We start from the raw sequence: 21643 nt of genomic DNA, 5'->3' as shown, positions 1-21643 counted from the left end.
TTTTTATGCACACATGTAATCCACGAGGATGCTGGGAAACAATAAGCACAACTTCTGCTTCTGCAGAGCTTAACGAACAGGTTGCATTAAATGAATCTGCACCTCATGTTTACCATCACTTAAGGAAGAGACCCACATCCATCAGATGAACTTCTCCATTGTCTGGATGAGAGCGTACAAGCTATGTAGACAATAGGTCCTCTCTGAAACTGGGAAAGCTTCGTCCTATTGTCCTACCTTCTATTGTGCTGCAAGAGAAGCCAGCAAACTGAACTCTGCAGGGCTTTGTCTTTGCGTGGATCATCCTGGGATTTCTTCATGCCCTGGTGGAGTCCTTATGCGCTATGGTACAGTTTGTAATGGAGAGGTAGATATGCTTCACTGGCTGAATGTTGGGGAGTTGGAAAGCTCAGCATCTGTGTGGGAGCCTGACGGTTGTTTTTTATGATGATGTAGTGATTTATGTGCTTTAAAGGTGGAAAACGGCAACGGCTAATGTGTGGCAACGAGGAGTTAATTGGAGCAAGTGTGTCACACAGATCTTGGCAGATGTATGCTTCAGAAGCAGAGTTGGACAGTAACTATTTACATGTACTCAATTACATTTACTTGAGTAACTTTTAGGAGTATTTTTTAATACAGTGTACTGTTTGCTTTCATTATGAAATATTTCTACTGTAACATCAGTACAATTTCTGGATACTCTAGTTATTCAATTGTCTTTTGCTTTATTTTGTTAACCTTTGTTACTCATATCAATTATTGTCATTTTTGTCCTTAAAATACCATAGTATCTTCATCTAAGCTACTTTAATAAAGGTTGCAATCATCCATAAAGGTGAAATTTCAGTTCAGTCTTGATTATTTTTCAGCATATAACAAGTTTTATTCCAGAACTGCTGTGTATTTAGCACAATCCATCTGTCTCAGGTCAGAAAACTTTGCTGTCCCTTCTGAAGAACAGCATGCCCATAATATAATACAGCCTTTGTACTTTTTACATTCTAAATTTTTTGTTGGTTTTGTTGGTGTATCAAATAAAATGGTATATTTGGAACAAAACATTTTGCTGCATTCCAAATGAATGGTGGATTCAGAAGTATGAAAATGTTCAAAAGCTACATTTACTTTCCCAAAACGCTGCATAGCCATTGTAATTTCATAAATTCAGTAGGGACTTTTCTGTTTTTAATGCAAAAATGCATGAACACAGAAACAATAATGCATATTTAAAAAGTACTTTTTAAATTTCGGCTTAAATCAATAGTATATTTGTGTGAGGGGATATTTTTCAATGCATAAATAATTAAATGTGTGCTTAAAACCCCATGTTTTGGCCCCAGCACCAGCGTTAACAATGTAAAGCAGTGCTTTTCAGCTGGTGACCAGATAAACCAGCTTCCACCCTTTACTGAATCCGTTATGTAAGGACTTCTCCCATTGGTCCGCTTCTCAATTCCAAATTTAAACCCGCCCTCTGATTGGACAGTGTGCTGCCAGGAGGCAAGTAGAAGGGGGCGGAGCTGCAGCCGGGTCGGGAGATTCGTCAGTTGGTAGTTCAGATTGTCGCGCCGCCAAACGGGAGGACGGAGGACTACTTTTTGTCTCAATTTTTCTTCGGGAGGGGGTGATTTTTTTTTTGCCTCGAATTGGATCTCGCAAATGGACGGACATGAATGAGGACCACAGGTTAAATGTTCTCGCCGTCCCTTTCGCGGAGAAATGCTCAGTGAGGGGCGTTTACCGTGTTTTTTCCAGCCTGTTTTTCCTAACAGGTAGCGAGCGGCAGCAGCGGTCAGTGTGCCGCTGAAAAGAGACTGAATATCCCGCTTTGTAATCTCCTGACAGCCCTTTTAACCCATCCGTGGATTGACGGAGGGATCTGGGAACAGCTTTACTCCCATCACAACCATGGATATCGTGTTTTTTTCACTCTGTTATTCATGATTTGTAACAGGTAGGTTTTGTTCCCAGTTATAACAACAACCTGTCTGTCCTTGTATTTTATGTAGCTGTTCATAGATGATCCATTGAGATGTAGATTGATTGAAGCATCGGTTAAAATAAAGATAATATTAATAATAAGGATCCTAACAGCTGCTTGGTTGCTATTTCAGGAAGCTAGGTTTTGCATCCCGTGGTTGTGGTTTGAATTATAATGGCTGTTGTCGTGCTGTCCTTGTTTGTCCACTTTCCTCTCACGACTTTCCCTTTACATCGAGATTTACGTCCCTGTTCCGCATGTTTTCAAAAACATTTTTACTGACAGGCATTTTTATTTTGAAATTATTCACAAATTAAATAAATAAAAACATCCTGTGCACCTGCCATCGCGCCCCTCTATCATCACTTTAACGGGAAAATAAAACAGAAATTGTTTTTAAAAGTAGTTAAATCAATAAAAGAAAACCCCACAAATTCACTTATCTGTGCAGACTATTCAATTGTATTAAATGCTAATAAAAACATAATATTTTTTGGATGCAACCAGGGCTGGCCCAAGACTTTTTGGGGCCCTAAGCAGATTTTCATTGGGGCCCAACATGTGAACACCAGATTATTTATAATTTCTAACCAACATTAATATTGTCATTAGCATAATTTGTAATTAGCTTACAACATGCCAGTGTTATTATATTAATTTTTAACCTTACAGAAGTAGAAAACTAAAAGATTTTGAAATGCAGTGTGGTATTTAAGTGTGCCACATTATTTCATTTATTTGAAAGTAACATCTACAGATAAATTCTAAATTTCTAGTAAACAAGTTAATAAGTTTGATATCTTATATTTCCCCAGCAGTGGGAGCAAGAAATCAACCTACTACTTGTGTAACAACTATAAAAATAATATTTTTTGTCTGTATTTAATAACATTTTATTCAGTGCTATTTTAAATGTATATATTTGTTGATCATGCTAGCTTGGTGTACTTGGGGGGCCCCCTGGTGATCTGGGGTCCGCCTCTGATTGTGGCCCAAATACAAAAGTTTGGGCCAATATTGTGTTCAATATTGTGATACAGATCTTTTATTGAAGATAAAGATCTTTTTTGCTTTTGCCTGAAAAGTCGCTAAATATAACAACAAAGTTGGAATTTTTTGGGTTAGAAGTTCACATGCAGCCGTGACCTGGTTGATGGTTTCATCAGTCAACCCTCTCTTATGACAAAACAAAACAACAGCAGTTTATTTTTAGACCCTTGTAGAGGTTTATACGATTGGTTTCTCATGTACGAATCGGCTGATCAAAATATATGAAATATCCCTTAAAGCTGCAGCATTCAACTTCATAAAAAAGATTTATTTTTATTTACAGTAACAGTATAATATGAGATGGGTAATCTGTGAAGAGATTGAGCTCCTCTGCTGTGTCCCAGTACTATCTAGAAACAACCAGTCAGAACCAGGAGCCGGGTATTAGCACTGTCAGTCACGCTTGTGTACACATTGTTCCCCCATTTTAGCTTCTGCCTGCTCAGTCTAGCTAGCATGGCCAACGATAAGTTATTTTTCCACCATTAGCACATTGAGCTGCGCGTACACACAGTTGATTGACAGCGCTCAGCCCTGCGTCCTGGCTCTGGTTGGTTGTTTTTGACCAGGCTCTGCGCATTTCTTCAAATGGCAATAGTAGTTCAGATAGGAGTTGGAGGACATCAATCTTTTCACAGATTTTGTGTCTCATACTAAACTGTCACAACATGGTGACATTTTTAACACGGTGACATGTAATAAACAATAAAAAAAATAGTTACAAACTGCAGCTTTTAAATGCACTAAGCTAGAAGCTAACATCTATTGTCTTCTTTATATCTGAAGGTTCAGCCAATCAGCTCTAAGTAATGATTGGCCTCTTTAAAAATGCTCGATAATGGTATATAAACATTGCGGTTAGGTGTTTCAGCTACATTTTCTTATATTATTTCTTTGTTATTATTATTTTAGAAATGCTTTACGAAACAATCTGCAATTAGCACAAACTGACGTCCAGTTTGAGGTAAACTTTGACTAATTCCTGCCTGTTGCTCATCTGCAGATTTGTGGCCACCGATCGACATGAAGAAAGTGGACGGTGTGGATTAGGATCTTTTTATTTTCCCCCCCTTCTTTTTCTATTTTCTGTTGTTTTCTTGGGGCTCCGTCCTCCTCACGTCAATGTGGGCTCTGAAGGACCTCTCCCCACTCTGTGGTTTGGAATAAATGATGGCAGCGCGTTGGAGTGATTCCCCAAAGGACACTGAAGAGCGGAAACACTCAGCAGTAGCTCCCGCCTGTCAGGTAGGTAGCTGGGGTTTAAATGCTCTCGTGTGATGCTGCTGGACTACTCCCTCCGCTGTTTGTTGCTGTTGTTTTTTGAATGCATCACACTGTAAATAATCTTTGACACGACGTGGACTATTTCAGACACAATGTAACAGAAAAACACTTGCTTGAGGAGTCGGTTGTTCTGATTTGTAACCTGAACTTTGTTAGAAAGTCGACTCGATAAGGAGGGCTGCTTTTCGCAGGTATTTTCTTGCAGAAAACCCGTGACATGCCTGAGAAGTGTCGGAGTGAGCGCCGGGAGAGTGAGCTAAGCGTTGCAGCACATCTGCCAGTGTTTGGGGGTGATTGGGTTCATTTTGTCCCTCTCGTTCCTCTGACAACTGGTTAAGTGCACAATGAGAGTTTTATACTTGCAGGGCTGCTGATGTTACTGGGCTCTTTGTTGGTCTGCGTGCCAAACTCTGAAAAAGTGGCACATTGTCAAACTCATCCGTTTTTTTTTTCCTTCCTCCAGCGGTTACACCATTATAATCATCACTACGAGCCAGCTCTGCAGCGGCGGCATGTTTTGGATTAATCCATCATCAGAAAATGGCAACAGTGTGTGCCTGTAATCCTCTTACTGTGTCAGAACTAGCTGAGGATGGATGACATAAATCTATCAGCATCCTGATAGAGAAAGAGTTACAAACTGCAAATAAATGAAACAACATCCAGTAACTCAGTGAGTTTTGTGAGGTTGGTTGTGATGTGTCATTGTCTGATGGAAGTGACCAGAACGTTGTTGAAAGTGTATTAGTGGCGCCGTTTTGAAGAAATCTCATTAACCAAGGCGTGGTTTTGTAGCTATTAGCTTGCATGAAATCTTTCCCCTTGCATCCATTTCTGCAATCTAATAAATACTTCCCACAGCAACACTCTGCTCTGCCTCTCTGCGGAAAACTAAAACCACCATATCCTCTCAAGCTCCCAGCTGTTAGGCAGAAACATCCGAAGCACATCAGTCAGCTTCAAAACTCGATTTCCCTTGTCCACCACGGACTCTCTACCAGCTGATCAAAGATGATTTTTGACAGACTATATTGAAAAAATTAAACATAATCTCTTATTTTTGTCTATAAAGTATTCCTATGATTTTGAAGCATTTACACAATGAATTTAAAACTAAAATTCAGAGTAGGATCTTACTGGTTTTATTTAAAGCAGGTAATTGTGTTGCTTCGAAAATATGGGATCATGTAAGAATCTTTTCTATACCCTATTATACTTAATCTTAAAGTATAAACACCTAATAACTAAAGGACTACCTCTCAAATAGAGCTGGGCTATATGGACAAAAAATTATCAAAATATTCTGTTCTGTATTTTAATGATACAGTTTGAATTGAACAGTTCGTTTTCTCAGAGAGTCGCTCTTTCAACACAGACCAAAAGAGCAAATACTAATAACTAACTACATTAATTTCAAAATTGGTATAAACTAAACGCATACTTCTCTAAATCATTGTGTTACATTATGAATTATGAGTAATTGTAATGTCATTTTATTTATGTTGGACATTTTCAGCAACAAGGCAGTTTAAAGTGCTTTACATGAATTGGAAGGAAACATAAACAAAACAACAACACCAAAAGAAAGACAAACAAGCACAGCAAAAGAAAAACTACACTTTAAAATGTTCCAGTTGATCTGGGTAGCTAAGTAGAAAATATAAAGCTAAATGTTAGTTCTCCATGTTTGATTCTTGTTCTGTGTTGCTAAGTACTCCATAATTCATAAACTAAAAGGAGTTTCTCTAAAAGTAAACGTAACGTATAAAGCTAAATGTTGGTTTTCCATGTTTGATTCTTGTTCCTGGTTGCTAAGTTTATGAGGAATGAACTACATTTTCTCAAGGTGCTCAAATTAGACGAATCAATCAGAACCATAGCTTCACTTCAAGCTTTAAGCATGCCGATGTGAGTCGTGCAGTGAATTTTTCATCCTGTTTAAAAAACATCTAATTATGTATGCTACAGTGTTAAAAGTATAGTAAAGCAATGCCAAAGGGTTATTTTTTCCTGTTGGTATCAGGCCTGTGTTTTATGGTTTCTGGAACATACAGAAGATAAAAACCAACTCAGTGAATATTTTATGGCTGATTGCCCAGAATGAGGAAGATAAACCCGAGATTTACAGCTTTAACCACCGTCCCTCCAGGCTATGATGAGAGCTGAGGGCCCTCATCTGCATCGTCCTGACTTGATAATCAGGGGGTCTATCCTCCACAACGGCCCCTGTAGCAGACTCAGACCCATCCCGCCTGTCAGAGCCGAAGCATGGCAGCCTCATGGCAGCAGCATGGGGGTAATTTAGGCCCAGCTGCTCTGATCATTAAGAGAAAAACACCCCGTGTGTCGCTCACAATCCTGTCCTGCTGTCATGGTTAAACCAACCGGGTCGGTCCAACCAGCTGAGGCTCTCAGCTGGTTCTGTCTCAGGGGTAAAGAACCCGACTGATAAATATTTTATAAGAAGAGCAGCTCATTTGTTATGATCTCATTTACATTTTCACTCTATCTGCATTTTTACCATTTTATACTGGAACAAATGAGGTGTTTGATTCAGCTCATATTATATCCACCCATCCATCCATCCACCCATCCATTTATCCATCCATCCATCCATCCATCCATCCATCCATCCATCCATCCATCCATCCATCCATTTATCAAACTATCTGTCTGTCCATCCATCCATCCATCCATCCATCCATCCATCCATCCATCCATCCATCCATCCATCCATCCATCCATTTATCAAACTATCTGTCCGTCCATCCATCCATCCATTTATCAAACTATCTGTCCATCCATCCATCCATCCATCCATCCATCCATCCATCCATCCATCCATCCATCCATCCATCCATCCATCCATCCATCCATCCATCCATTTATCAAACTATCTGTCTGTCCGTCCATCCATCCATCCATCCATCCATCCATCCATCCATCCATCCATCCATCCATCCATCCATCCATCCATCCATCCATCCATTTATCAAACCATTCATCCATCCATCCGTTTATCAAACCATCCATCCATCCATTGATAGCTGCAGTAGAATGGTGTCTGGTAAATCCATGTGTAATAAATCACTGAATCGTTTTGACTGCATCCCTCAGTCATTCCTGTCGGTGGGGATGAGGCCAATGGCGGCCCTCGGCCAATGGCGGCCCTCAGCCATGTTCTCGGCCGTGTCGTCCCCCTGCTCTTCTTTCCTCTTCCTCCTGATCCACATGCTTGTCTTTCACCCGTCCTCTATTCCCGTGTGTCTTCGGTGCTCCTATATTTAGCCCTTAGAAAGATGAATGTTAAGGGAAAAATGGAGTCGGCACTCTGGCATTGCTCTCTCTTTTCCCCCTGAATGGTGCAACACGAAGCGGAAATGTGAACGTTGGTCATCACTTTAGGAGACAGAGACTGGGACTATGGTTAGCTTGTCCCGTGTTTTCTTTTTTCCATTAGAGCTTTTTCCACTTCTACGTGTCAAACTGAGACATTTTTGGTGTGTGTGTTTTTATTTTTAATACTTTCACTGTTCCTTTCAGTCACTGCAGGAGTTTTTCTGGGCAGAGGAGGATTATAAGCTCATTTATTATCGTTCAGAGCCGTGGCAGCTCATCAGTCAGAGCAGAGAGAGAAGGATTTTCATTTGCATGAATCTGAGAAACAAATTTGCATTTGGTCAGGACGTCGGGGCTCTCTTATGTTAACCAAACCAGACGCTGAACAGGACGTGACTTGGGTGTAGTCTTAGCATTCAAACACAGAGTGGCTGTTGTGTCAGATTAAAATGGAGCGCCTTGTAAGAGTCACCAGATTTAGACCAGAGCTACCATCGCTGTAAAGGTCGAACTGAATCATCTGGGTCCATGTTTCATACAGGATTCAATGGTTACTTGTATAGCACATTTCAGCAACAAGGCAGTTCAAAATGCTTTCCTTCCATCCATCCATCCATTTATTCATTCATTCATTTCCCTACACCCTGGTGTTGGGAGGAGCGCTGGTGCCTATCTTCAGCTGTCAGCAGGCGAAAGGCGGGGTAAACCCTGGACAGGTCGCTTTACATCATAAAAACTCAAAATAAAATATACAGTCATCAACTGAGAAACCATCAGTGATGATTACCAATACTCATCAAATATGTTGGTCAATGTTCCATTTATCAATAATCAAAAGCAACTCTAAACTGGTGGGTTTTTAGTTTAGGTTTGAAGGAACTCAGTGTTTCAATTGTTTTACAGTTTTCTGGAAGTTTGTTCCAGATTTGTGGTGCATAGAAGCCAAATGCTGCTTCTCCATGTTTAGAGAACAGATCTTTTTGTGGTGCTAAACCATTCAGTGATAAACAACAGTATATTTGAGCTACATGGAGCCAGTTTAGGGACTTTAGAACTGGGGTGATGTGCTCTACCTTCCTGGTTTTAGTCAGAACACCAGCAACAGTGTTCTGAATCAGCTGCAGGTTTTTTTAGGCAGACCTGTAAAGACACTGGTGCAATAATCAATGCAACTAAATATAAATGCATGGATGATTTTCTCTAGGTCTTGCTGAGACATTAGTCCTTTAACCTTGGAAATGTTCTTCAGGTGATAGAAGGCCAACTTTGTGACCGTCTTTATGTGACTCTAAATGTTCAGGTCAGATTTCAGGCCTGATCTATAGTTTCCAGCTGTAATAACTGAAGCTGTATGTTGACTGGATTGTTCCTTTTTAAGTACAAATATAATAACTTCAGTTTTGTTTCTGTTCGGTGCTTGTTTGGGTTCAGAATCACCTGGTGACATCTTGATGTAGAGCAGTGTATCATCTGCGTAGTTATGGTAGCTCATCTTATTATTTCCTGGAAAGGAAACTGTTCTTTCCATTTTGCAGTTATGCAGTACTTTTGTCTGTTCTGAGTTGTTAAATTAGAATAAAATTCATTGAAGTTTCCGTCGCTGAATTCTCCAGTCAGACGCATGGGAGAGTGATTGTCAGACTTGTGATTGTCGGTTGTTGCAGAGAGTGCAACAACCAAAAAAATGCCCCCTTTTCTGTCGACTCGTATCCCTTTGTTGCCATTTGACTCGATGTCACAGCTTCTGCTGCCTGGGTGCCTCCGTCCTTCTGTCTGTGTTCAAGAGAAAGATCCAGGCAGGAATTCAGATCTAAATCTGATAATCTGTCAAAACATGCCAATCATCTGGGTCCATCCATGACTTTAAGGTTTAAGCTCATCATTGAGTTTGTTTGCATTGCACATTTCTCTTGGGCAGTATTCACAGTCCCCCTCCCTCCTAACTCTCTCCACTCCCTGCAGGCTTCATAAGCCACAGATTATGCAATTCTCTGTGTAGTAGCAGGCAGATAGTAAGAGGATAGACACCTGAAAGGTCATTTAGCACAAATTATCCCCTTTACAACAAGTGCAGCCTCATGTGAAATATCAGTGGGGTTTTCAGGCAGAGTTGCGTAACACGGTGTTATCGGGAACGTATCTTGGCCCTCAGTGGTGGGAGTCTGGGTTTCTCGCTTGGCAGGAAATCGCATTTCCTGAAAGTATCTTCTGTGGAAAGGAGCAATTGTGGTCAGACTGAGGAGGATTTTCATTAATGAATGGAGGAGAAGTCACAGAACAGATCCAGCTGCCGTAGATCTGATCATTCCCCATCTTCAAACAAGCAGGTTTAGTCAGTTTGGTGTTTTATTGACTGTGGCTCAATATGCCACTTTGTAGCTAAATTACATACCCAGGGATTCATTGGTTTGGAAATGCTGTTCCATTTGGCTTTGTTTGCAGATTGAGGCCGAAAAGATTCATCAGATTAATCGTGATGAAACATGACAAATTTTAATAAATTGATTATTAAAATAATCTACTAATTTACTAATTGATGAATATTTTGTTGTAAAGGTCTCATATGTACCAATTTTAGTCAGTTTCTCTTTTAAAAACTGTAATTACTGGGTGTTGTGGTGACGCAGGGGCGGGGCGCGACCCTTATATTGAGGCCGTGGTCCTCGTGGCGGTGGTCGCGGGTTCGATTCCCGGCCTGGCGACATTTGCAACATGTCTTCCCCCTCTCTCATTGCCCTCTTTCCTGTCTGACTACTTTCAAGTGGAGGCCACCAGAGCCAACAAAACCTTAAAAAAAAACAAAAAAAACCCTGTAATTACTAACTAGGGTTGAAACGATTAATCAGATTAATTGTGACAAATCGATTATTGGAATAATCATCAACTAATTTTGTAATTGATTAATTGTTTGCTGTAAAGCTCTGATATTTACCAATTCTAGTTAGTTTTTGTATAAAAAGATGTAATTACTAACTGGGTTGAAACGAATAATCGGATTAATCATGATGAATTTATTATTGAAATAATCGGCAATTAATTTAGTAATCGATTAATCATTTGTTGTGAAGCTCTGATATTTACCCATTTTAGTCAGTTTCTCTCTAAGAGCTGTAATTACTAAATAGAGTTGAAATGATTAGTAGAATTAATCATGATGAATTGAGTATTTACATAATCCTCAACTAATTTAGTAATCGATTAATTGTTAACTGGAGCATACAGACTCAAAGAATGGCCACTTCTCAAGTAACGGTAGTAATAAAGCCAAAAATGTACCAAAAAATATACATTTTGCACCTAAGCTTAAAAAAACCTTTAAATAATTTCTACCCATAGATCAAGTAGCTTAGTTTCGGCTTCACCTGGTTCAAATTATGTTTAAAAAAAATCAATCTCCAATTGAACGCCTTTTGTTATCCTGTTATTGATAAAACAAAAACAATAGATAATGTTTTTAAAAACTCTTCTTTGTTGCAAATGCATCCTTTTTTATTTCTAACATTGTCAAAAAATGAAAATGAAATGAAAAATTTTCAAAATGTGCATTTTTTTATCTGATTAATCGTCAGAATAATTGATTAATCGATAACTAAGATAATTGTTACTTGCAGCCCTATTTTATATTAATATTTCTGTAAATTACCAAGATAAAAAGGGTCAGACCTCTAGTATAACTTAACTGTATGTTGTTTTCTGAAAACTTTACTGTTTCCATTGATGTTAGTTCTGATATGTGGTTTAGCCAGTTGTTTCTTAAGAAAGTTAGCAGGTTAGTGTCTCCAATCCAACAAAAAATGTTTCTGACACACCTACATTTGGTAGATATCATTAAATGGAGTCATATACCCAGATTTCCTCACAGCGTTCAGAGTAAATACTCTTATTGGCCATTTTATGCGGTATCTGGCATTTCAGCATGCAAAGGAAGACACTGCGATAAATATTCTAATATCTCTCAAAGCATTGATCTTTTGCTATATTTTAATTGTTGTATTAGTGAAAACAGTACTTTAATTTGTTTCTTTATGTCTAATCAATTCATTAAGTGCAATATTAAAATAAAATGAATACATTATGAGGTCTTCATTGATCTTTGACATCCATTTAGGAAACTATTGTGACATAATGCAGCAGGAAGCATCCCGCCATTGTTTCATCACCAACTAGGAATCGTCCAGCAGAAGGTAAAACATGTCCCCTTCCCCCACAGCGAAGTAAATATAATCCAATCAATTCTGATTCATGGATCTTGTGTTGCTCTCACATAGTCAGAGCACAGCGCTCCAAAGCACAGATTACAGAGTCCCTGAAGCAGAGAAACGATACAACATGATAGTAATTCAAGGTGAAAGTTTGATTCATTAAAGTTGCAAATGGTTTGTTGGTCTCAGTGTTGATTGGATTTCGTCTTTGCAGATGATCATTTAGTTTAGAATTAGCATTATAAAAGCCTAAACCCAATGATATTTCCTGAGATGATAGACAAACAAAGCCAGTAAGCATACAGTGTTCAATTATTACATTATTTTTAGTTTAAGCTCCAATTTAGGCTTCTTTAACCCCAAATTAACATGGTACTAGTTTGGTTTCCAGTTTACTTGATTCACATCTTCACAAATGTTTCTGAGAAAGGTAACTCCAAATAATTAATGGAAAATTTGGTTGTTCTCAGAGTTTATCTGAAATATTTAAAATAAAATTAATCTTAGAGTATTTAGGTTCAGTGCTAGTTGAGACACTATTGCCTAGCATTTGCAAGGCAACCAATGAAGGAGGATCATTTATTTTTCTTGGTGCCAATTGGCTGAACCCAAAGAGCGACAATATGGAAGACTGTGGATGTTAGCTTCTTTTTATACTGCTGGAACTGTTTCAACTGTGCAAATTAAAGTTTATTTGGTATTTGAACCATTGAAATATCTGGTTATAAGTGTTTTTAAAGGTTTCAAATTTCAGCTAATTACGTTGAACCGATTGGGCAAGAATTATATCCTGGACTCCAATGTGTTTCTGCCCGGGTTTCTAACAATATGGCCAGATAGAGATTTAAATAGAAGCGGCAAAAGCAAATGAGGTGGATTAGCAGAGCTTTCCAACGACTGATATTGTCATCCAGGACACATTTATTGGATTACTTCTGTCCACAAAAAGTGCTGCATGTTTTGGCATTCATACAGCAGTGGTCTTCAATCAGAGGCCTTTTTAGGTTTGTTGGAAGATTGACTGCTATTGGAGATCAGTTGGGTGATCTGAGTTACGACGACGTTTAATTTCCCTTAAAGTATTTTTTAATTGGATTGAGTTACTTTGGTAAAAACGTGGATTCATCTTGCTTGTTTTTGTAAGTTTTACGGGAGTCTCTGCTCTGCGGCAGCGGGGGCTGCAGCAGCAGGCTCGACTCCTGCTGTATTTTTTTGCAGACTAATGCAAAAAAAAAAAGAAAAAAGCATCCTGCACTGCCGATGAAAGTGCAGCAACAGCACTCAGATTCGGAGTTGGAGGTAGCGCAGTCCTCTTTGCTTGGGACAAGTTTGATTTTACAAACTCTGCCGTTTAAGTTGTGTTTGGGACCATGAGAGGAGCTTTTAGGAGTCCTTCATTGCGGCCTAATTGATGGTTTTCTGGATGGATCTGAATCTCATTGTGCCGCTGCGGAGACGAGCACTGGGCGGCACGACGAGCTGAGCGGAGAGAGGGAGCCTCATCAGCATGGAGAAGACAGAAAAAAGTGCAACTTGCTCTGTTTTCTCTCATTCTTTGTTTTCGCCGTTCTGCAGTTTGGATCCTGCTGCCTAAATTTGGCCTCTCTTGCAGGTTTTTGCAGATTAATCCCCCCTTTTTTCCACAATGCTGTTTTTCTTTATCTTTTGAAATCAGAGGATTATCTCAGGCTAGAGCAGCCGGAGTCATTAACACGCGGCTAATGAAGCGTGGCTGGGCCGTCGGCCACAGTTGACAGGTTATCCGTTGGGCTCACAGATGGGAGCGGAGGTGTGTGTTCGGCTGTATTCCCTCCTGTCCCGTTCGGAGGAGCATCGCTGCCTGCAGGGAGCCTCCGGGAGCAGCGGGGTCCAACGCGGACGGCTGACGGGGCAGGTGTCCGAGCAGCTTGTGTTTTTTCAGAGCAAATGTCACATCTTAAAGTTCTGGACTGCATGATTAGAAACAACTGGACCCTGATCTGTGATCTGTACTGCCCCTGGAGCAATCAGGTCAGTTTTGTAAGGATTTTTTTTGTTTTTTTTGGATGTCTGTTCTCGTTATTTGGTTGTTTGTTGCTATTTTCAGTTGAAACGTTTTAGATTTTGCTTAAATTTGTAGATTTAGGTCGCCGTTCCTCATCTTTTGTAAGAGCAGGCGGCTCTAAGATGAAGATTTATACAATGCAGAAAACAACAAAATCACAGAGTTGCACAAACAGGCTTCCTCAGCAAACTGAAAAGGACAAGGAGTTAAATGTTAGTATATTTTCAGGTGTCGATTAATCTAATTAATCGCAATTTATCGGCTTAATCACGGTTAATTGTGATTAATCAGATTCATTGTATTAATTGTGATTAATCACGATTATCGAAATAATCATCTAATTTAGCAATTGATTAATCATTAACTATAATATTCAGACTCAAAAAAGGCAATTTACTGGAAAACAAAACGTGGTTGTTTGTTCAGAGCAGTAATAAAGCCAAAAACTGTGACAAAAAAGGCATTTTGTATTTAAGATGAAACACCTTTGTCTGTAAATACGTTTTAACTGAAGCTCAAGTGGCAGTTTTAGCTTCACTTGGTTCAGATTTGCTAATGAAATGCTGTTATTGTGTTTTAGGAAATAAAATGTTAATTTTCCTATTTAAAAAAGGAAATATTTGTAGTTTTGCATCTCTTAATGTATTTGATGAAAAATCTGTAGAATGTCAAATTATTAATCATTATTATTATTAATCATTAATTGATCAATCCATTACTAAAATAATCAGCAGTTGCATCCCTACTATCGGTTTGCATGAAAAGAATGAAATAGGGAAAAAGATGTGCCTGTCCAAGGGTTTTTTTCTCCTTTAAATTGTCTCTGTTTTGTATCTATCAAAATCTTTAAAGGGTTACATGGGGAAACTCCAGCGGCCATTTGGTGAGAATCGGGGATCTGGCACACTTGCGAACTTTGGTCTTTGTCGGGTCAAAGTGAACTCTGTTGTGGTTCGAATGCATATGTGAATGCAAGCGGACCGGCGACCACTCCAGCAGAAAGTGGACGACAGCTCAGGGAATTCTGGGTAAAGACAGCCAAATCAAACACAAGAGTCTAGCGCTAGCTTTAGAAACGGCTCATTGTCTTTTACAAAGGAGGAATACTACAACCACTAAAATTTGATGATACTTCATTTTTGTTTACATTTTCTGATAATGGAAGTTGTGCTCACTGTCTTTTTCAGAGTTTTTTTTGTGAGGTTTCCTTCAGCAGTTCTTGGTGCAGCGCCCCCAGAAGGCGAGGAGGGGAACAGGTTTTTAAAGAATTTGGTTCATTTTACACAGTACAGTGTGAAAGCAACCTACAACATACCAACCTACAAAGTTGGTTGTTACAACTTTGTTACAACTAAAGTTGTAACAAATCTTGCAACTTTGGTCCCCAATTGAACTGAGTGTGTAAACACTCAAATGTACCAACATGATTTTTGGTTTAATTATCTAGAACAGTGGTCCCCAACCCTGGTCCTCAGGGCCCACTGCCCTGCATGTTTTAGGTGTTTCCCTGCTGCTGTACACCTGGGTTAAATGAACAGGTGATTAACTGGCTTCTGCAGCAATTGAAAGAATGCAAAGGAGGCGATGAATCAGCTATGCTGGAGTCTGGACTCATCAAAAACATGCAGGACAGTGGTCCCTGAGGACCAAGTTGGGGACCACTGTTCTAGATAATTAAACCAAAAATCCTGTTGGTACATTTGAGTGTTTACACACTAGAAAACCCAGAACTACAGATGAAGTTTTGGAAAAGGGCGGCAAAAAACTTCTTGTTCTAAGTTATTTTCCAGTTTAAACTCCTATAAAGTTCAGATTGTATCCTTTTATGAAACTGACAAAAAGTATAATGTTTTGGGTAAAAAACTAGTTTAAGTTGTTGTTGCATGGTTGATCTCTGTCGCAGGGAATGGTCAAAAAATAGTAGATATAGAGGAACTGGGACCAGTTTGAGTCTGTCACTTTCAGAAATATGTGGATGTATGACAGGAAAATAATGAATTTGATGAGAGCAATATGAGTTCACAATGTCCTGGCCCCTTTTTTTTGAGAGGCTGGAGTTCTCCAGGAAAGGCATCCCTGACATTTGGGCTATTAATAGCCAGCCTTCATTCAGAAGTGTGGAACAGGAGACCATGGATTGCTCGGCATGCTGACCTCCGGGTGTCCCTGTGTGTCCACTGGGAGTGCCTCATGCAGCTTCAGGGGGTTTAATTTGATTTGTTTTAGTCTGGAACAACTTCCATAAAGTTTTACCGGTGGGTTTTTAACTCCACAACTGGTAAAAGTTAACTCAGAGAAAAGAGTCCAGTATTGTGATCATTTCTAAACACGGAAACCAGAGAAGGGAATGTAAATTATTTCATTTGCAAGGAGCTAATATGTCAAGAACAGCAATAGAAGCAAGTTTCTTATGGCAACCTGCAAGACTAACTCTGTCAACTTCCAACCAATAGGAGATTCTCAGCCCCATGCTGACCTTTTACTAAAAATACTTTGACTTTACACCATCACTGCTGTTGTAGAGTAATTAATATTTAGGTGTATTAATGTTATCTAAAACGTTGTGCAACTTTAATGCAACCAGAATTTTTGCTGGATGACAAATTGTCCCAGAAGTTATTGCTATAAACTGTAATATGATGGAAACACCAGTACACCCTCTCAAAGATGAATTTCTAATGAACACCAGAACTTCAAGATATTTTACGTATTCAAGATAAATAAGCAAAATAACAAATAAAATGGATTATGAATTCTCGGTAGACAAAATCAACCTTCAAAAAATTGTTTAGTTGAGACCAAAGCACCAAACTGAAGACCTCTGTCATCCAGTTTTTTGTAGAAAACAGCAAAAAATCACGCAAATGGAAATGATTAAACTTGTTTTAATTTATCATGTGATTGATTTATTGCTTACAACAAAAACATGGATATTGAATCTGTGTAAACAAAATTGTCCTTCAAAAAGGGGCTAGTTGAGACCAACCTTATTTTGCCTGACATGATTTTTCTGCTTGCCTCTTAATCGCTTAGAGATCAATAAAGTGATATTAGTTGGTTGATTAGCTGGGATTTGATATGTGGCTTGTGGTTTGCAAGTTGTAGTTTCAAAGCAAGGATACAAAAGAAAAAGAAATTGCTTTCTGTGATATGGTAGCAGTTCATTTAGGCTGTGAGAAAGTGAGAGAAAGCAAGACTTCAAAAGCACATATTAAAGGTTTCTTTTTGCAATGGAACATGCTGGATTTGGAGAACAAAAATCAAACTACAAACTGGCCACAAATTTCTCATTTTTGAAGCTTGACTTTTAACTCTTGGAGAGAAAATTGGCATCAATGCGGTCCAGTTCACAGAATGATGTAAGTGTATTAGCATCTAGAGACACTGATATGGGTTTCTGTCTGTCATAAAGTGCTCTTTATCATGTTATCTTGTCTGATGGTTTGTGTCTGTGTGGACAGAAGTCAGCTTGGCATCCTTACAAGCGTTTCGTATCTCTGACATGCCTCTGGCTTTCCCCCTGGACTCTCGCACAGACAGCTCATTGTTTCATGAATTTTTTCTCCCGTCTCGACTTTTTAATTTCGCCCTGGAATGTCCGATGTGAGGAGTAAAGAGGTCTTGCCGCCGTCCCTTCCCCTAATTTAATTTTAGCCGCGCTGAAAATTGTTTGCGTCGCAAGCTGAACTGATGGGGCTCTGTTTCCAGAAAGCCGCTGAAAACAGCCTCTGTGCGCCAGCAGCACGGCACAGAGGCCTCATGAAATATTTACGGGCCAACACCTGGTGTGAGACTGAGAGGGAGAAGCTGTGCATCCAACTGCTCTGCCACCAATAACTGGGCGGCTCTAATAATAAACCCGCCTGACAAGAATATCCATAATTCTGAGTCAGGCGATTATCCTGAACTTGAAAGAAAAATGAAATTGAGTTTATTTTGAAATGCATCTGTCAATTTGCAGTCCCAGTATGTTGCAAAGCTCTGATATATACAGATTTTAGTTAAGGCCTGAAATGATTAATTGTAATAATTGTGATTAATCGATTATTGAGATAATTGTTAAATAATTTAGGAACCGATTAATCGTTAACTCGAGTATACAGACTCAAAAAACACCAATTTCTGAAAGAACGACATACAGTATGTGAGCAGTAATTAAGACAAATTTTGACAAAAATGTATTAGAGTTAAATAAACAACCTATCTCTATAAATGTCTTATTTTAACATCATCCAATTAAAAAATATATCTTATTCAGCCTCTTTTGCTACCCAAATATTAATCAGTTAATCCAAAAAATAATGAAAATAAAAAATTTGTCCTACACCCTGTTGGTAATTTTTTTCTGTTTTTAAAATTTGTTTAAAAACATTTTATTTTTTCTCTTTGGTTTTTAACCCAGAGCGAGTTAGCGTCTGTCTTAATGTTGCTCTCCTTTATAATTCTGATGTTTTTATTTCAATTTTCTTGTAGTTGTTGAATGTTTGAAGTATTTTTTAGCTGCAGATGCATCCTTTGCTAAAAAAGATCAAGCGGGGTGATTTACTTCTTCTTTTCCTTTTCCTTATATCCCAGGCAAAATAAAACACTTTAACGTTATTATAAAATGTTTGAAGTTTTCTTTCTGTTTATGGCTTAACTGTGTTTAGCAGGTCAAATGCAGATCCCCACCCCCCTTTGTTTAAAAACTCCTATTATTTTTTTTTCTAAATGCTTTTCATTACATTGAGTTTAGGGCTGAAATGATTAATTGGATTAATCGCGATTAATTGATTATTGAAATAATTGTCAACTAATTTAGTAATCTATTAATTGTTAACAAGAGTATACTGACTCTAAAAAAGGCCATTTGCTGAAGAAATCACACTGTCAGAGCAGTAATTAAGTCTAAACTGTAAAAGAAATATACATTTTACACTTGAGAAAAAAACTTCTGTAAATATGTTCAACCAAAAACTGGATAAAGTGGAAGTTTTAGCTTCACCTGGTTAAAAATATCCTCTACTGCAACTGAAAGTAGTCAGCAGATGTATTTCTAATACTGTATAAAAAGTCTTAAATAAAAAATCAGCAGAATGTGTCTATTTTCTTATCTGATTAGTTGATTAATCATCAGAATAATCATAAGTAAAGCAAATATTTAGAGTTTACCTGATTTAGATGAGAATCGGCTGCCTTAATATAATTTTATACTTTTTTTTTTTTTTACATTGAAATAAACATTTATTCTGCAACTAGGGGGACCAGAGAGGCTTTGCATAATTTTGCATATATTTGAAATTGGTGATATTCCCTTTTAGCTGGAATACTAACTAACCTGTCTAAAATACAAGGAATCTGTCAAACGCTAAACTGAAAAATGGTCGAAGTGTTATTTAATTTAAACTCTTATTGGTGTTTTCCTTGTGAAGAACATACATAAGATGGCTCTGGGGGCGAGTTAGCCGGCCCAAACCTCAAAGAGCGACACGGATTAATAATTCATAGATGAGAAAACCAATTATTGGAGGGACTGTTTGCACCGGGGCAGGGGGAACCCTGGGGACTGTGATTGGTCCACCTGCCCTCCGTCTCCTGGGGGATGGCTGAGGTGATGTCTGGGCGGAGGAAGAGCGCCTTGTGCAGGTCCGTTCCTTTGTTTGGGCCGTTCTGCTCTGAGATCTGGCATGTGGGGGTTGGACCTGCCACAGGAGAGGAAACACACCCAGCAGGGAGGGGAAAATGACGGTTCTGTCCATCTGACACACGACGGTTCTATCAAACCGACGCTTCTCTTCTCTACGCTTTTTGGGATGTTTCTTATTTAAATAAGGGGATCGTTTAGTTCATTGCTTCTTCTAAAAGTTTTGGTTTTTATGTTTAAAAAGGCAGAGAACTGATTTCTATCTTCGTCTATCCATCCATCCATCCATCCATCCATCCATCCATCCATCCATCCATCCATTTGTTAATCCAATAATCTGTCCGTCCATCCACCTGTCCTTCTATTCAACCAATCCATCCATCCATTTGAATCTATCCATCTGTTCGTACATTTATCTGTCTGTCCGTCCGTCCGTCTGTCCATCCATCCATCCATCCATCCATCCATCCATCCATCCATCCATCCATCCATCCATCCATCCATCCATCCATCCATCCATCTTTCAGATTCTATATTCGATCTATATTCGTTCTAATCACAGTTTTGGGAATCACCGGTTTAATTCATTCTGTTTATGTTAAAATATTTCATGTAAATATTAAAGCATCACTGATTTCTGTTTTTCTGGAGTTTTCATATTCGGATTAAACTGATATTCAGTCGTCTATTTTTCTGTCCTCCTCTCAGAGGGACAGTGAGCTGCAGATTGATTTTGTGTTTTAGTGTCGACTTGTCAGTTCACCGCTGCATTGTGTCTTCCTTTCTGTCCTCTCGCTCCATCCATCCTTTATTCCTGCTGCCACATTTATTAGCATCTCAAAGCAGTTGGGGACGGGGTGGTTACCATTCACTGTACCATACTGTACATCCTACAATGTTGCTTTTTTATCACCAATAAACTGGGTTCCTTCTTGGTTTTAAAAAACTATAAAATTTGAGTTTGGTACAAATAATTTACACAATCAAGTCATAAGGTATTTGTTTTTTGCTCTTGACAATCTGCACATTTTATTTGTTTAGAGTCCTAGAGTAGTAACAACAGTGTATTTTATCTCTCCAGACATAGTTTGCAGATTAAATTGCAAATCTCTTTACGACTGCAGCCTTGTTCTCACAAGAGGATTCTGTATTCAACCAATTTCCTCAGAATATAATTAATATTCACGATGAATTAAAAAGCAATATTTACCATAAATATTGCAGTTGACAGTATGTGTTGCAGTAAAATCACATTTTCCTGAGCTGTGCCTCCAACTCTGTCTGTGACCTTTAGCACCATTCAGTCGCTTTGTGCTTTGGGTCGTCTGTGGGCATTTAAAAAAACAACCTGCTAAAATTTGGAAATATTTAACTGACTTTACTGTTGTGTAATTATGATTTGTACAATTGTGATTTATTCTAGAATTACTTCTACTTTATAATCGTAATACACTGCTCAAAAAAATAAAGGGAACACTCAAATAACACATCCTAGATCTGAATGAAAGAAATATTCTCATTGAATACTTTGTTCTGTACAAAGTTGAATGTGCTGACAACAAAATCACACAAAAATCATCAATGGAAATCAAATTTATTAACCAATGGAGGCCTGGATTTGGAGCCACACACAAAATTAAAGTGAAATAACACTACATGCTGATCCAACTTTAATGTAATGTCCTTAAAACAAGTCAAAATGAGGCTCAGTATTGTGTGTGGCCTCCACGTGCCTGTATGACCTCCCTACAACGCCTGGGCATGCTCCTGATGAGGTGGCGGATGGTCTCCTGAGGGATCTCCTCCCAGACCTGGACTAAAGCATCCGCCAACTCCTGGACAGTCTGTGGTGCAACGTGACGTTGGTGGATGGAGCGAGACATGATGTCCCAGATGTGCTCAATCGGATTCAGGTCTGGGGAACGGGCTGGCCAGTCCATAGCTTCAATGCCTTCATCTTGCAGGAACTGCTGACACACTCCAGCCACATGAGGTCTAGCATTGTCCTGCATTAGGAGGAACCCAGGGCCAACCGCACCAGCATATGGTCTCACAAGGGGTCTGAGGATCTCATCTCGGTACCTAATGGCAGTCAGGCTACCTCTGGTGAGCACATG

At 38.9% G+C, this 21643-nt stretch overlaps 1 protein-coding gene across 2 annotated transcripts in view; it reads left to right on the top strand.

Annotated features, from left to right (window-relative positions):
- Nucleotides 1-1553: 1553 nt before the first annotated feature.
- The window catches only part of arhgap21 (Rho GTPase activating protein 21), an 87467-nt gene continuing 67377 nt past the window's right edge, over nt 1554-21643 (top strand). Inside the window, exons 1-2 of one of the 2 annotated variants that reach the window (XM_023325995.1) lie at nt 1554-1957; nt 4038-4279. In XM_023325995.1, coding sequence (XP_023181763.1) covers nt 4202-4279 — 78 coding nt within the window. In that variant the 5' untranslated portion in view covers nt 1554-1957; nt 4038-4201. Of the gene's footprint in view, nt 1958-4037; nt 4280-13165; nt 13870-21643 lie in introns of those variants that run through there. The other variant, XM_023325994.1, reaches the window with a different exon arrangement.

Source organism: Xiphophorus maculatus, chromosome 21 (assembly GCF_002775205.1).
Source record: "Xiphophorus maculatus strain JP 163 A chromosome 21, X_maculatus-5.0-male, whole genome shotgun sequence".
NCBI classification, from domain to species: domain Eukaryota; kingdom Metazoa; phylum Chordata; class Actinopteri; order Cyprinodontiformes; family Poeciliidae; genus Xiphophorus; species Xiphophorus maculatus.
The sequence above is the reverse complement of the archived record's forward strand: the minus strand, read 5'-3'. Positions and strand labels throughout refer to the sequence as shown.